The sequence below is a fragment of the Lipomyces tetrasporus genome, assembly GCF_029532465.1.
Source record: "Lipomyces tetrasporus strain NRRL Y-64009 chromosome Unknown POJ06scaffold_12, whole genome shotgun sequence".
In the NCBI taxonomy this organism is placed as follows: Eukaryota; Fungi; Ascomycota; class Lipomycetes; order Lipomycetales; family Lipomycetaceae; genus Lipomyces; species Lipomyces tetrasporus.
In genome coordinates this window covers 481,760-494,001 of record NW_026611607.1, presented here as the reverse complement: position 1 = coordinate 494,001, position 12,242 = coordinate 481,760, and the positions used below count along the sequence as shown (strand labels likewise).

The window sequence follows — 12,242 nt, the reverse complement described above, 5'->3', positions numbered from 1 at the left end:
TACGCTCCACAACCGCAGCAGAAGCATCGACGGCGGCGGAAGTCAATATTACAAGATGTGGCACTAGAGCATGTGCAGCAAGTATGTCGACTCCGAAAATCTGTAACGGAGTAGGAATTGTTTGCTTATTTGTGGTTCTAGACTCCAGATTTTCGGAATGGTGCAGCAGCCATTAACCATTCTCTACGGCACGTCGCTGAAGAAGTCACAAGCCGTCGACAACAAGTCCACCAGATTCCCGAATATTCGGTGCCAATTCGGCGGAGTAATTCAATGTCAGGATTGCAAAAGTTGACAAGCGATCGGCTAGGTGATACGATAAAGGACGGGGCTGCGGCGAAGTCAATCACATATCCTTTCACATTGAAAGAAGAACAGATGCTTCTGAATCCTCCTGACAGTGAATTTGAATTTATGGAGCTATACGAGTCATTAGAGAAAGAACTACAGGACGTGAGCGATAGAGTATTTGTGTAAGTCACTAAGGTTGGGAGGCTGATTTCTGCATTGATTGACTAATAGTACTGGCTAGACAATTCCGCAATACTGCTCATTCACACCTGAAATCCTGTGAAATGTTGATTGGTCAAGCTAATAAGACACTCGAAATGTTTGACAGGCTTGCATCGGGCTTTGATTCCGTTAAGAGGCAGACTTCGACATTCCAAGATGCATGTGATTCGCTCTCCACCGAGCAGCTGCGTCTGGAGACTCTAGCTAATGATCTTGAGACTCATCTGAAACCTTTTAATATGCTAGAGGAAATAACACGGCGACTGAATGCTCCTGGTACGGATTTTGTCAAAGAGGATGGATTTAGGCGTATGCTAGAATCACTGGATCAATGCATAGATTACGTGGAGATTCATGTATGTTGAAGTACTGATCCTAAAATGGAGAGCATGCCTAACCAAGTTAGTCAAATTTTAACTCCGTGGACTTGTATCAGATGCGCTTCCGTCAATGCATGACTCGCGCTCTCACTTTAATACGTGTTTACTTTGTCAACAGCATCCGAGACGTGACTAATGACGTGCAATCGCGAATAGCTGCGAAGGCACTCAATGATGCCACACAGTCGGCATTGTTTTACACGAAATTCAGAGTTGACGCGCCATTATTACAAAGCCTAACCAGCGAGATTCAAACTCGATGCGAGGGTCATGAGGAATACGCAAGTTTACTTGGAGACTGTTACAAAGCCTATATATATGCCAGAAAGAAGCTTATAACGCCAACTGTGGCCAAGCGTGTTAACGATATGAGAAATTCCATAGTGGACTTACTTCAACTGGTGTGTTAGTTGTATGGTGCTGAATGTTCTCTATGCTAATCTATTGTGGCAGACTCGGCAAAGTATTGCGTATATGCGTACTGTCTGCATCGACGAGTACGATCTGTTCTACGCGATCTTTACCGAGGGAGAGGAAGTGGTGTAGTATGTACTGATTAAATTTCGAAACCAGCGCCCGCTAATGAAATTTTCTAGCGATTTATTGGAAGGGTTGTGCGAGCCATTGCATGACGTTCTTAGAAATCGCATTATTCACGAGAAAAAGGCCGAAGTTCTGTATGAATTGTGTTCCTTACTTCAAGGACTCTCGTCTCAAGACTCGGAAGAGAGTGAGTTCAAGTGCACTGGCATGATCTGGATTAGTCCATAATAACTTGAATCTAGTGGAAGAAGGATACTTCGACCGACCGCAGTTGGACTTTGGCAGACTGTTCCACTCAACATTGCAGGATGCGCAAGTCAAACTTGTATTTAGGATGCAGGCATACTCCTGATGATAGTGACGTTCGTAAGGGAATATGTTGCATAAATTGTCATGTTGTGCGGAAACAATTGGCATTTAGAATTCGTTACGACTTTCACAAAGAGCTCGAATCTATGGAATAATGTATCGACCATCTTTGTTATCCATTGAACGGGATATTGAGCTCATAAACGAACTAAATTAAGCAAACCCAAAACCTTGTCCATACTCCCGAGCTGCCATTCCGTAACCCAAAACGTTAATTCTTCCGTGGATTTATTAAACCCCAGTGGACGAAGTAATATACAACGGTTGAGTCTTCCGTATACATCGCCATCAGCATTCTATCCGGTCGTACTCCCTGATAGGCAGCGAGACTCTCGAACACGCTCACCCACCGCTTCAAGCTCCACTTAGATTCCGTTCGTACTGGTAAAATCCATTCCTCCCTAGGAGAACCATCTTCATCGTATGAGTCGGATGAATATAATTTGTCCGGTGGCCGCCCGAGCACCAACACAATTTGACCGTCATCCAGCAGAGGGAATGCTTCTGGGGAGACGACATCGACTCTATGAATCGACAAATCCGTCCATAAGTGATGAAGATCGAGATTCTGCTTCACGCGATAAGCAATATCGGAGTTTGTCAGATTATTTCGCGGATTGGCCGCATTATATGCTCTGTCCTTTACGACTTCGCTGCCGAAAGACGGTCGTGATTTGGTGGAAGCTGAAGTGGCCGAGGCAATTGACCTCGGTGTCACTGTCTCTGACGCTACTGTTAATCGTGGCTGCATCTGCAGGATCGGTATGACATTAACTCCGCACAATGCTTCTATTAATCAGGCATTCGCTTATTCATGGCCCTTTGTAGGCGTATATCCCACATTCAATTTACAAGGGTTGATACTCTAGCACTAAGCTGGGCCGCGCCACAAAATTTTGGTGCGACTTCTACCCTAACTCGAGTTGAACGTTGCATCTTTAGTTGTGTAGGGCACTTGCAACTGTACCACACCATTAGCGATCGCGCTCCACGTGAAGTCTCACAAGTCACAACTCGATGCGAAAACATTAAAAGCTGTTTCTTGCTTATTCCAGCACAAAATAAAATAATTAAAAATGATCTCCTTCTGCGAGATTCCTTTGGCGCCTTCCTGCGGATCAATGGATGCAACAGAGTTTTCTTTAGGTCGCATCGGGTTAGGGGCGTTGTCAGATAATGTAGCAATATGACTATTACACGGCTGTTGATATACCGCTCTAGTTCAGAAACTGCGTCTCGAGTGTGATTCGCATCGATTTCTAAATCTGTAATCTACCTTTAAGCGAATTTATTTTCTTTGTCCTTTCTTGCGATATGGTTTCTACGCAATTGCTTGAGCCGCCTTATTACGCAGTGATATTCACGTCACTGCTTCCTATGCAGGCCGATGCCAAAGAGTACGGCGAGACTTCGAGTGAAATATTCGGGCTTGCACAAGGCCAACCCGGATTTTTAGGCATTGACTCTGTCCGAGACGCCGGCGGACAAGGTGTAACTATTAGCTATTGGCGCACGTTAGACGATGTTACAGATTTTCGCAAGATCGCAACACATCGGCATGCACAGCAGAGGGGCCGAGAGGCGTTTTATGAGCGGTATGAGGTACGGGTTGCGAAAGTCGAAAAGGAGTATGCTTGGAGAAGGAAAGAGGACGGGCGAGGAGAGTATCTTAAAACGTAGTGGTCCATCTAGCGCATGCAATTTCGTGATACATAGGTAGCATAATAGACTCCTTCAAGATGCTAGAATAGTAAACCATAAAATGTTTCAATGCACCCATACATGTCCATCGACTACCGGATTCCTGCCTGAGATTCAGTTACATATGTAGCATCTATCTGCGTTAGACTAGGACCTAAATGCAATCTGACTTTGTTCCTATATGTCTTAGGATCATTCAAATGCAATGGATTTCCCTCCAGGTAGACCGTTTCCAGAGTCGAAATCCCCTTCAGCTGTTCCTCTATCTCTTCAAAAGATTCCAGCTTGTTACTCGAGGCCCATAGTTCCTCCAAATTCGTGAGATGTTTCAAGTTCTCTAAGTGTGTGATACGGTTGCTCGTGATATCCAATATCCTCAAATTTTTGTTCTTTTCCAGTCCTTCAATCTTCTCGATTCCATTGTGTGAAACATACAACTCCTCAAGGGCTTCAAGCTCCTCCAAATTTTCCAACTTGACGATCCTATTCGCTTGTATGGACAGGAGCCTCAAACTCTTCAACGATGCCAGATTTTGTAATCGCGTGATCTTATTCTTACCGACCCATAACTGTCTCAGTCCCGTCAGACTATCCAGATTTTCCAAGTCACGTAGTCGATTCCCGCCGAGTTCAAGGTTAACCAGTTCTTTCAGCCCATCGAGATTCTCGATTTTCGTTATCTTGTTCTGGACAAAGTACAGATTGCGTACATTCTTGAGATGGGAGACATGTCTTATTCGCCTAATTTTGTTGAAGCTCAGATCCAAGTTTTCTAGATTCAGCCACACGCCCTCACCCTCCTCTGGTCCCAAATTTTCGATAGCCGAGATCCGATTATCGTATAGATCGAGTTCATGAAGATGTGGTCCAACCTCGTCCAGGCCTTCAATCTGTTGAACCAAGTTCTCCCGCAAACATAAATTCTGAAGCTTTGTAAATCGGGAAAGGTTTAGTGCCGGTATAGACTGGATTCGCAGTTGTACGAGGTCGATGTCTTCAACGTCGTGCGGGAGATCGTTCAGGAGATCTTCGTCCGGCTCGATGACCTCTCTGTCGGCATCGGCATCGGATGAGGCCGGTGAGGACGGGCGCACAATATGAGGAATCGGAGTGCTTGACACAGTGGTGGATTCTCCACTGGATTCTGATGTTGCTGCCGAGATAAGTTTTCCTCCCGCGGGACGCAGTTCTGGATTTGTCATGACTTTCTGCTGATGTTTGATGCTAAACTACTGTGAACTCGAGAGTAATCGCCACCAAACCGTAAGGTCAAAATGTGAATCTTGTCTCTTCGAATATGTTCCAATATCCTACGCTTGCTGCAAACTCTGGCGGATCAATCGTACAGTTAGGATTCCTGTTGAGCGTTGATGATCAGGCGATGACGATCTGCATTCAACAGAACAGGTGAGCCGCAATGTAATTTTAATTTGGGTGCACCTACAACCCCGTTGCTAAGTACAAGCCACCATCGATGGTCGTCGATATTAAAAATAGCCTCGTGTACAATTACAACCGAATACTACAAGCTTACGAATTAAATTACTAGTCGTATATTGCTTGCTCCAATCTGGTACCGAATGCAGGTAATGCGTTATTGGGGTAGTTGGCTTCGTTGAATTGAATGGTATGTACGTGGCTCTAGTTGTACCAATTGACATATACTGGTGAATTTGCTCAGCATTTTGTCTTCAAGATCCACATGGAGTGGGTCACGGCACAGCCGATGACCAGATCGGAAGATAAGCTCAATAATCAACCGCAATGTCATAACTGTTGACGAGCTAACAGGAGCCCTAACCCGTAGAGTATCAGTGATCCGTTCTGTGCACATGTGCATATATAAATGCAACATATATCTGTCAAGTGAAAAATGCATCAAGTATTATACAGCGACTTATGTACAAGTAATATACAATAAAATGCTAGTACAACTAGACTAGGCTCTATAACACCTACATTTCTCCGCATTCAGCGATGCTAACATCGAACGGATACGGCTTGTCGCTGTCATCAGACGGCACATACTCAATCTTTCGGACGACATCAAATCCCTCGACTACTCTTCCAAATACTACATGCTTTCTGTCTAGATGTGGCAGCGACGTACAGCAAATGAAGAATTGGCATCCGTTGGTGTTGGGACCAGAGTTTGCCATGGAGACGGAGAATGGCTCGTCTGATCTGTCAGTATCGACATTCCGATAAATAATGGGGCAATCACTTACGAGGAAACTCGAAGCTTTCATCTGCAAATGTTGTGGTCCCGTATATTGACGCCGATCCGGTTCCGTTGTGCCGCAAGAAATCTCCTCCCTGAATCATAAAATCTTTTATCTAGTCGCTTCACGTCAGTGCAGTTTCTACGACCAAACATTGGCAGAGAACCATACAACTCGATGAAACTTGCAGCCTTTATAGCCCTGTGGGATATTATTGACTTTGTATTCGCCTGTACAGAACTGTCGAAAATTCTCCGCTGTCCGAGGGAGTTTGTCTTTGAATAATTGTATTTTGATCCGACCCATAGGCTGCGCTAATCCCAGGTCAGATTATTGTAGGTTTTAGGTAACATACACTTCAGATCCTTACAGCCTAGGTTAACCTGCAGATGCCAGCGAAGGTTAGCATTGGATCTCAACCCTAGAGAAATGAGCTTACATCGAAGAAGACGACCGGATTGGAGAAGTCGTAGGATATCAGACCGGGAGTGCCTTCATGCGATCCGGCAGCGCCAGCGTACTGCCGATTCGTGACGGCCGGTGGAGCCGAGAACGTTGTTTGTCCAGACATCTTGATTATCTACCGAAAGCCTGCAACAACGGAAGCGACGTCGTTTAATGTTGTCACCGATAGATTGATGATTTTGTGGTTAACTATTCTCTACCTGGGATGTTAATATCCACTAACGAAAATAGCAACTGTCTCGCTAAGGTGGCTCGACGGGGCGAGTGTGAACTCTCAGCCAATGATGTAATTACAAGCTCCGCAAGGAACAACCAACCTGCCCTGACGTAATTAAATAGCACAATAAGCCTCACAATCTGTACAAATTCGTAGCGCCGAAATACTATAAAATCCGAAATACGATAACACCAAACTGCGCAATTGTCACATATCTGCGCCGGGTAACAAGGGGCTGAGTCGATGAGGAGGCGGGGCAGCCTGACGCTGGTATTTTGTTGCCGATCGGGGATATCGCTCAACAGTCTGCTGCGGCGTTTCAGTATGGTCGCCTGCTATTTCTCCCCAGCGCCCAGATCTCGCGACGTGAAACTGACGTCGGCCTGTGCGGATCTGGTCTTCGCTTATGTCACGGGAGCTACTTTCGTATCAGCAGCAGCTCAGCATTATTGTACCTGTGGGACAGTCTACTCTTGAGTTCGACTATATGCCGCACGAGCTTCCTGCTGTCTAACGGATGCTGACATTCATTCTCGTCACGAATACGAAACCACTCGCAAAAAAAGAACTGTCATCCACTTGTGTCCGTATTCGCCAGGGCGCAGCTCAGTGATCGTATTCGCCTCGTCGCAATCTGGCACGCATAAATACCTCCCGGCAGGTCGACCATTATACACTGCACTGTACTGGTTGAAAGAATGTCTGCCACATCAACGGGGCCGTCACTGACAGTATCGCCGACGGCATCTGCTGTGTCGTCGGCGCCTGCGACTTCGAGCAGCTCTTCGTCCGGCGGAGCTACGATTTCGCCCAGTACGTCGCCGCTGTTGTTCTTCGTTGCTTTAGGTTTCGGCATTGTATTTACGAATCTATGGTAAGAAATATGCAATTATGAATGGCTGTGGCTGCTGTGTTGGGCCAGAACTGAACGTGGCTAGGATCATTGTCGGCGTAAAGTACTGTTTCCGACGGAATCGGCGTCTCCGCGCCCGAGCACTAGCGGCTAACGGTGAAATTCCATTCGACGGCTACGACGAAACCGGATACGACATGGGCCTCATGCGGCCGCCGCTTCGCCGACGTCGTGAAAAGAAGCTCATGACGACTGACGAGATGGACGAGCGGTTCCCGGTCAAGAAGTACAAGGTCTGGCGTTGCGAGAGAGAAAGTGCGGGGTTATCGACAGAAGGAGGCGTTGCGTCGCAGATACCTAGTCGTGCGCCCAGTATGAGAGAGGTTGACTTGGAGGTCGGTGCGGCAATGAAAGAGGCAGGTGATCGTTTGGAAGTGGTCGACAGTACCGCGTCAAGTTCTGAGGCTGCTGATCACAGCCGGAAAACGATTGCCGAGCATGAAGAATATGCGCATGCAAGCACTCCGCCTCCAGAAACGTCTGATCTGCGGAAGACGAATTCTGAGACCACGGCAGAGACATTGAAACCGCACGCCGAAGAAGACGAAGACGACGACGAAGTCCGCCTACACCCGAATCTACACCCGGACCTCGCCGATACATCAGGCGATGCCTGTGCGATCTGTCTAGAATCGCTCGAAGATGAGGATGACGTGCGCGGTCTCACATGCGGCCACGCATTCCACGCAGCCTGCATCGACCCATGGCTCACTACTCGTCGTGCGTGCTGCCCACTGTGTAAGGCAGATTATTATGTCCCCAAACAACTCCCGCAGCCCCAGCCGGCGCATCAGCTCCCGGAAGGTCATGCCGGAGGAGTGCTCCCTGACCAATATGCGTTCCGTCACGGGGGAAGACCGATATTCTTCCGGTCACATGGTCTGACGGGATTCCCGGTCGTGCATCATCACGAAGAAGGTGACGGATTGCCCGCGCCAGCGACGTCTTCGAACAGGAGCGAACGAAGCTCAACGCGGGGCCATACGTGGGCGTCCCGGTTCGTCCGGGGACGACTTCCTAGGTCGCGTCGGCGTGAAGAAGAAACGGCCCCTGTGGAGCAAGTAGTAGTCGAACCCGAGCCGCAAGAACAACAGGCCGAGACCGAATCTTCTTCGGACGAGCGGGTCGAATTGGAGCGACAAGAAGAAGAACGGCGACGACAGGAAGCCGAGTATCGCCAGAATCGAGACCGGTCGTACGACATGAACGTCAATTTTGGTATTCATGGGGCAGTCATCTAGATAGTGAGTTGTTTTGTATTGTTCAGTTAATGTACGTTTTTGGAGTTTGACTTGCACGATTCGAGATTTACATGTGACTTTTCGGGTTTGTACGTTTTTCGACAGGGTGGTGTATGGTAATTCCCTATTGTTTTTTGTTGCCATTTATGATGGTGTAGTGGTGCAATGTATCGTCTTCTGGTGTACTAATGTTTGTATGTTTGCTTATATGTCCTGTAACGCGGTAACGAATATACACACGAACTTTAACGTCTGAATCATATTACTCCTGCAATGTTACAAGCGAACAGCCAGGAACGATTTTTGTAGAGTACATATTTGATTTCACACGATTCAATACAAAACAGCGAATGACCATTACACCAACTCCCCATGCGCATGACTCCCATAGTTCATATCCATATACAGAAAACTCCCACTACTCCCAACAGACTCTGGCGTGCCCGGCGGCGAGCTATTCGTCGACCGCGCCGTCACGGTAAACTCACTAAACAACCATCCCGACGAAGACGACGTTGTCGTATGCAGCTTCGCCGCCCCATTGGATTGGTCGAACGCCCATTTCCCCGTTGGCCGGTACGGGTGATGGGCAGCGCGAGTGCTTGCGATCACTGCTCTGTTGGCTAGAAGTCCGCACATAGCGGCGACCCAGAGGGCGAGCACGGCCCGGGGATTGCCCCGTGCGACACGGTATCCCAGGGTTATTTCCTGATTCAGTTTGAGAACGAGCATGCACACGAGCGCCGTCGCCACCGCTGCGCCAACAAGAAGAGATGTGGCACAAATTGACGATGCACGGCGTAGCGCATGCGTTTTCCTCTTCGTGTCTTGTCGAAGGAGAAACGTGAATGAAGTTGCGCAGGCGACGAACGCGATGAGATACGCGAGCGAAGTTACATAAGACAGGGCCTGGGGAATCGTGAGCGCGATCCAGGTGCGCGGGGAGTATACGGGGTAGATTCCCTGCGGAAAGTAAATATTGTTTTGGACGTCTGTGTTTGGCATTGACGATGCGAGAAGATCATGCAGGAGGGCGACAGAGAGATCGAAAAAGAAGAGCGGCGGGAAATAAGGTCTGTGTGGACATTGGATGAGATCTGATGTGCGTGAGCAGTAGGTCCAGATTCCGACTGCGTATGTGTCGGGAAGGCCGACGGTAGAGGGAGATTGTGGTGTTAGGTGTGGGAGAGCGGATCCGAGTGAGTCTGTTGATATCTGCGTTTGTTAGCTAGTCTCTTTCAAAGTAGAGCAGAGTCACAGACAGAGTATAGCCACAGGTCACCGGATCCATTCGATGGACTGCTAAGCATAATAATAAGGCACAGTAGAAACGATGCGCCGGTTGTCTGCGAAAGTGTCAGCTCAGCGTTGTACATTTGCACCCCACAATTGAACTGCTTCCGTTCTATTCAGGCACGTACCACGACCGGAAACGAAGATAACCTCCTCATTTTCCAATCCAACCAGTCAAGCCACTCGTTATCATCTATGTAGCTGTTGCCAATAGCGATAGCTGGTTATCATTTCCTTATCCCAAGATCACAGACTCAAGGCCATATTTCCAGTAGCACAATACAGTATTAGCAACAATATGATATCTACCGCGAATCAATTATCAGATCGCAAGTCAAACTCCCGGATGAAGCTATACTGAGTCGCACCGCCGGAGCGCATGAATCTTTGGCCGGGTAGGTGGTGTCCGTGCTGACGCAAATCAGGGGACACCCGCAGTCCAATGCTTCACGATAAGCTCATCACGTTTCCATCACCTCCACTACCGGCCTCCTCTTCCTCGAGGTCAGTTTATACTTTATCATGCTCTCCGCACTCTTGATCCGTTCTGTGCAGATAATGACAAGGAAGGCCGACGACAACGACTGAACAGATAAGAAGCCGATGCACTAATGATACCAATTATGAACATAAGTGGCTCTCCGGCTTCTGCTGGCCGCTACGGCAATCGTATGAAATTGGGTCGGACTCCAAAATAGTTCCGAACTGAACACAACAGAAAATATACAACCTAAACGTGGTTATTACGACATAAACACAAACTACTAGTCATATTCTACCAAATTCCAACTCATTGCCTACTATCACCGTCCATATTCCTTATGACTCATATTTCCAGCGACAAATCTCAGCTCGACTTGACGATTCCTTTCGGCTCAATCCCATTAATAAATGCCTCCAAATTACTCGCCGTCTCCTCCGCAATATTCTCCAAGGCCTCACGCGTCAGAAACGCCTGGTGTCCAGTAATACAAACGTTATGAAAGGTCAACAATCTCGAGAAAACGTCGTCGAGCATGATCGAATCCGACGAATCTTCAAAATACATATTATCCTCATTCTCGTAGACATCCATGCCAACTTGTCCCACTTTGCCGCTCTTGAGCGCCTTGATTAGCGCTACGGTATCGATAAGGCCGCCGCGAGACGTGTTGATTAGCATCACGCCGTCTTTCATCTTGGACAGTGTCTCGGAGTTGATCATATGGTGCGTTGACGGCAATAAAGGACAATGCAGCGAGATTATATCGCAAGTGGCGATCAGGCTGTCCAAATCAACGTAGTTCATGCCGTATTCCTTTGCTCCTTCGGAATTGGGGTAGGGATCATAGCATACGACTTCCGAGCCGAACCCGCGGCAGATCTTACCAGTCAATAGGCCGATCTTGCCAGTCCCAATAATCCCAATTCGCCGGTCGCGCATGTCAAATCCAGTCAGACCTTCCAGGGAGAAATTACCGGCTCTGACTCGGTTGTACGCTTTATGTAGATTACGATTAAGCATGAGCATCAGGCCAATGGCAAATTCAGCGACTGCGTACGGTGAGTACGCCGGCACGCGCGCGACCTTCACGCCGAACTTCTCCGCTGCATCGAGATCGACGTTGTTGAAGCCTGCACATCGTAAGAGAACGTACTTCAGGCCCTTCTTGGAAAGATACTCGATGCCGCGGGCGGTTAAAGAGTCGTTGACGAATATGCATATCGCAGTGTAGCCATCTGCCAATGCGAGCGTTTCGTCGTCCAGGCGGGTCTGAAGGAAATGAACCTGGTGGCCGTTAGCCTCGAGTGCAGGCTGGAGATATAGCGTGTCGTATTTCTGTCGTAATATTAGCTATAAGTTGTGCACACAGACCTCTCTTTGTGCGCACCTTGGTTGAGAAAACCGCGATTTTCATCCTGCTGGTTACGTTAGTTGTGATTCACACTCGAATAAACTGATCGGGCACTAATCGAGATTACTCACTGATTGTTCGCCATTTTGGAGCGTTTCGTGCCGTTCGACTTGGCTGCAAGCCACGAGTGATACTCTTCCAGAGTGCAGAATGAGTGACAATGAGGATGTGTAGCCGCACGACAGGCAGTGGCTGATTTACAGGGAGTAGTTTATCAGTTTGCTAGAGATGCCACTGTGCGCTTATTTCGTCACTATGTGTGCTATTTAGGAGTCGCGCTAGCTTTAGCTGCGATTTAATGTGTATGGGGACAGGACAATTGATTGTTCACGGATAAGCTTGTATACATTGTGTAGAGATCAAGCTGCACACTCGGATCATAGTTTAATTTTAGCTGTTGGTCAGACCGCTAATAGCAAAATGAAACTATGCAAGCAAGCAGAATCAGCACTCACGAAGATAGTAGTTATCATATCAATACTGTAAAGTT

The 12,242-nt window shown here is 47.7% G+C and overlaps 8 protein-coding genes across 8 annotated transcripts; 3 read left to right on the top strand and 5 right to left on the bottom strand.

Annotated features, from left to right (window-relative positions):
* Nucleotides 1-273: 273 nt before the first annotated feature.
* On the top strand, nt 274-1,664 carry POJ06DRAFT_202753 (Sec34-like family-domain-containing protein; the record flags this gene model as incomplete). The annotated part of the gene is made up of 5 exons (XM_056185293.1): nt 274-473; nt 533-869; nt 920-1,294; nt 1,347-1,438; nt 1,490-1,664. The coding sequence occupies 5 exons, from the start codon at nt 274-276 to the stop codon at nt 1,662-1,664; spliced, it is 1,179 nt and encodes a 392-aa protein (XP_056040556.1).
* Nucleotides 1,665-1,902: 238 nt separating this feature from the next.
* On the bottom strand, nt 1,903-2,672 carry POJ06DRAFT_39675 (Sen15 protein-domain-containing protein). Its single transcript, XM_056190975.1, has one exon. The coding sequence runs from the start codon at nt 2,554-2,556 to the stop codon at nt 2,017-2,019; it is 540 nt and encodes a 179-aa protein (XP_056040555.1). The 5' UTR covers nt 2,557-2,672; the 3' UTR covers nt 1,903-2,016.
* A 272-nt stretch (nt 2,673-2,944) lies between these two features.
* POJ06DRAFT_262527 (uncharacterized protein) lies at nt 2,945-3,529 on the top strand. The gene has a single exon (XM_056188759.1). The coding sequence runs from the start codon at nt 3,120-3,122 to the stop codon at nt 3,483-3,485; it is 366 nt and encodes a 121-aa protein (XP_056040554.1). The 5' UTR covers nt 2,945-3,119; the 3' UTR covers nt 3,486-3,529.
* On the bottom strand, nt 3,530-4,921 carry POJ06DRAFT_262526 (uncharacterized protein). The gene has a single exon (XM_056188758.1). It carries the CDS (start codon nt 4,706-4,708, stop codon nt 3,599-3,601), a length of 1,110 nt encoding a protein of 369 aa, XP_056040553.1. The 5' UTR covers nt 4,709-4,921; the 3' UTR covers nt 3,530-3,598.
* Nucleotides 4,922-5,366: 445 nt separating this feature from the next.
* On the bottom strand, nt 5,367-6,645 carry POJ06DRAFT_262516 (cyclophilin-like domain-containing protein). Its single transcript, XM_056188757.1, has 6 exons — nt 6,511-6,645; nt 6,168-6,389; nt 6,099-6,111; nt 5,900-6,042; nt 5,735-5,843; nt 5,367-5,685 (listed from the first exon to the last, which is right to left on the bottom strand). Exons 2-6 carry the CDS (start codon nt 6,297-6,299, stop codon nt 5,462-5,464), a joined length of 621 nt encoding a protein of 206 aa, XP_056040552.1. The 5' UTR covers nt 6,300-6,389; nt 6,511-6,645; the 3' UTR covers nt 5,367-5,461.
* A 147-nt stretch (nt 6,646-6,792) lies between these two features.
* POJ06DRAFT_262514 (uncharacterized protein) lies at nt 6,793-8,826 on the top strand. The gene is made up of 2 exons (XM_056188756.1): nt 6,793-7,284; nt 7,349-8,826. Exons 1-2 carry the CDS (start codon nt 7,109-7,111, stop codon nt 8,562-8,564), a joined length of 1,392 nt encoding a protein of 463 aa, XP_056040551.1. The 5' UTR covers nt 6,793-7,108; the 3' UTR covers nt 8,565-8,826.
* On the bottom strand, nt 8,743-10,359 carry POJ06DRAFT_39556 (uncharacterized protein). Its single transcript, XM_056190974.1, has 3 exons — nt 9,986-10,359; nt 9,827-9,910; nt 8,743-9,779 (listed from the first exon to the last, which is right to left on the bottom strand). The coding sequence occupies exons 1-3, from the start codon at nt 10,013-10,015 to the stop codon at nt 8,922-8,924; spliced, it is 972 nt and encodes a 323-aa protein (XP_056040550.1). The 5' UTR covers nt 10,016-10,359; the 3' UTR covers nt 8,743-8,921.
* Nucleotides 10,360-10,704: 345 nt separating this feature from the next.
* Nucleotides 10,705-11,755, bottom strand: POJ06DRAFT_202783 (uncharacterized protein; the record flags this gene model as incomplete). The annotated part of the gene is made up of 2 exons (XM_056185295.1): nt 10,705-11,676; nt 11,729-11,755. The coding sequence occupies 2 exons, from the start codon at nt 11,753-11,755 to the stop codon at nt 10,705-10,707; spliced, it is 999 nt and encodes a 332-aa protein (XP_056040549.1).
* Nucleotides 11,756-12,242: the final 487 nt, after the last annotated feature.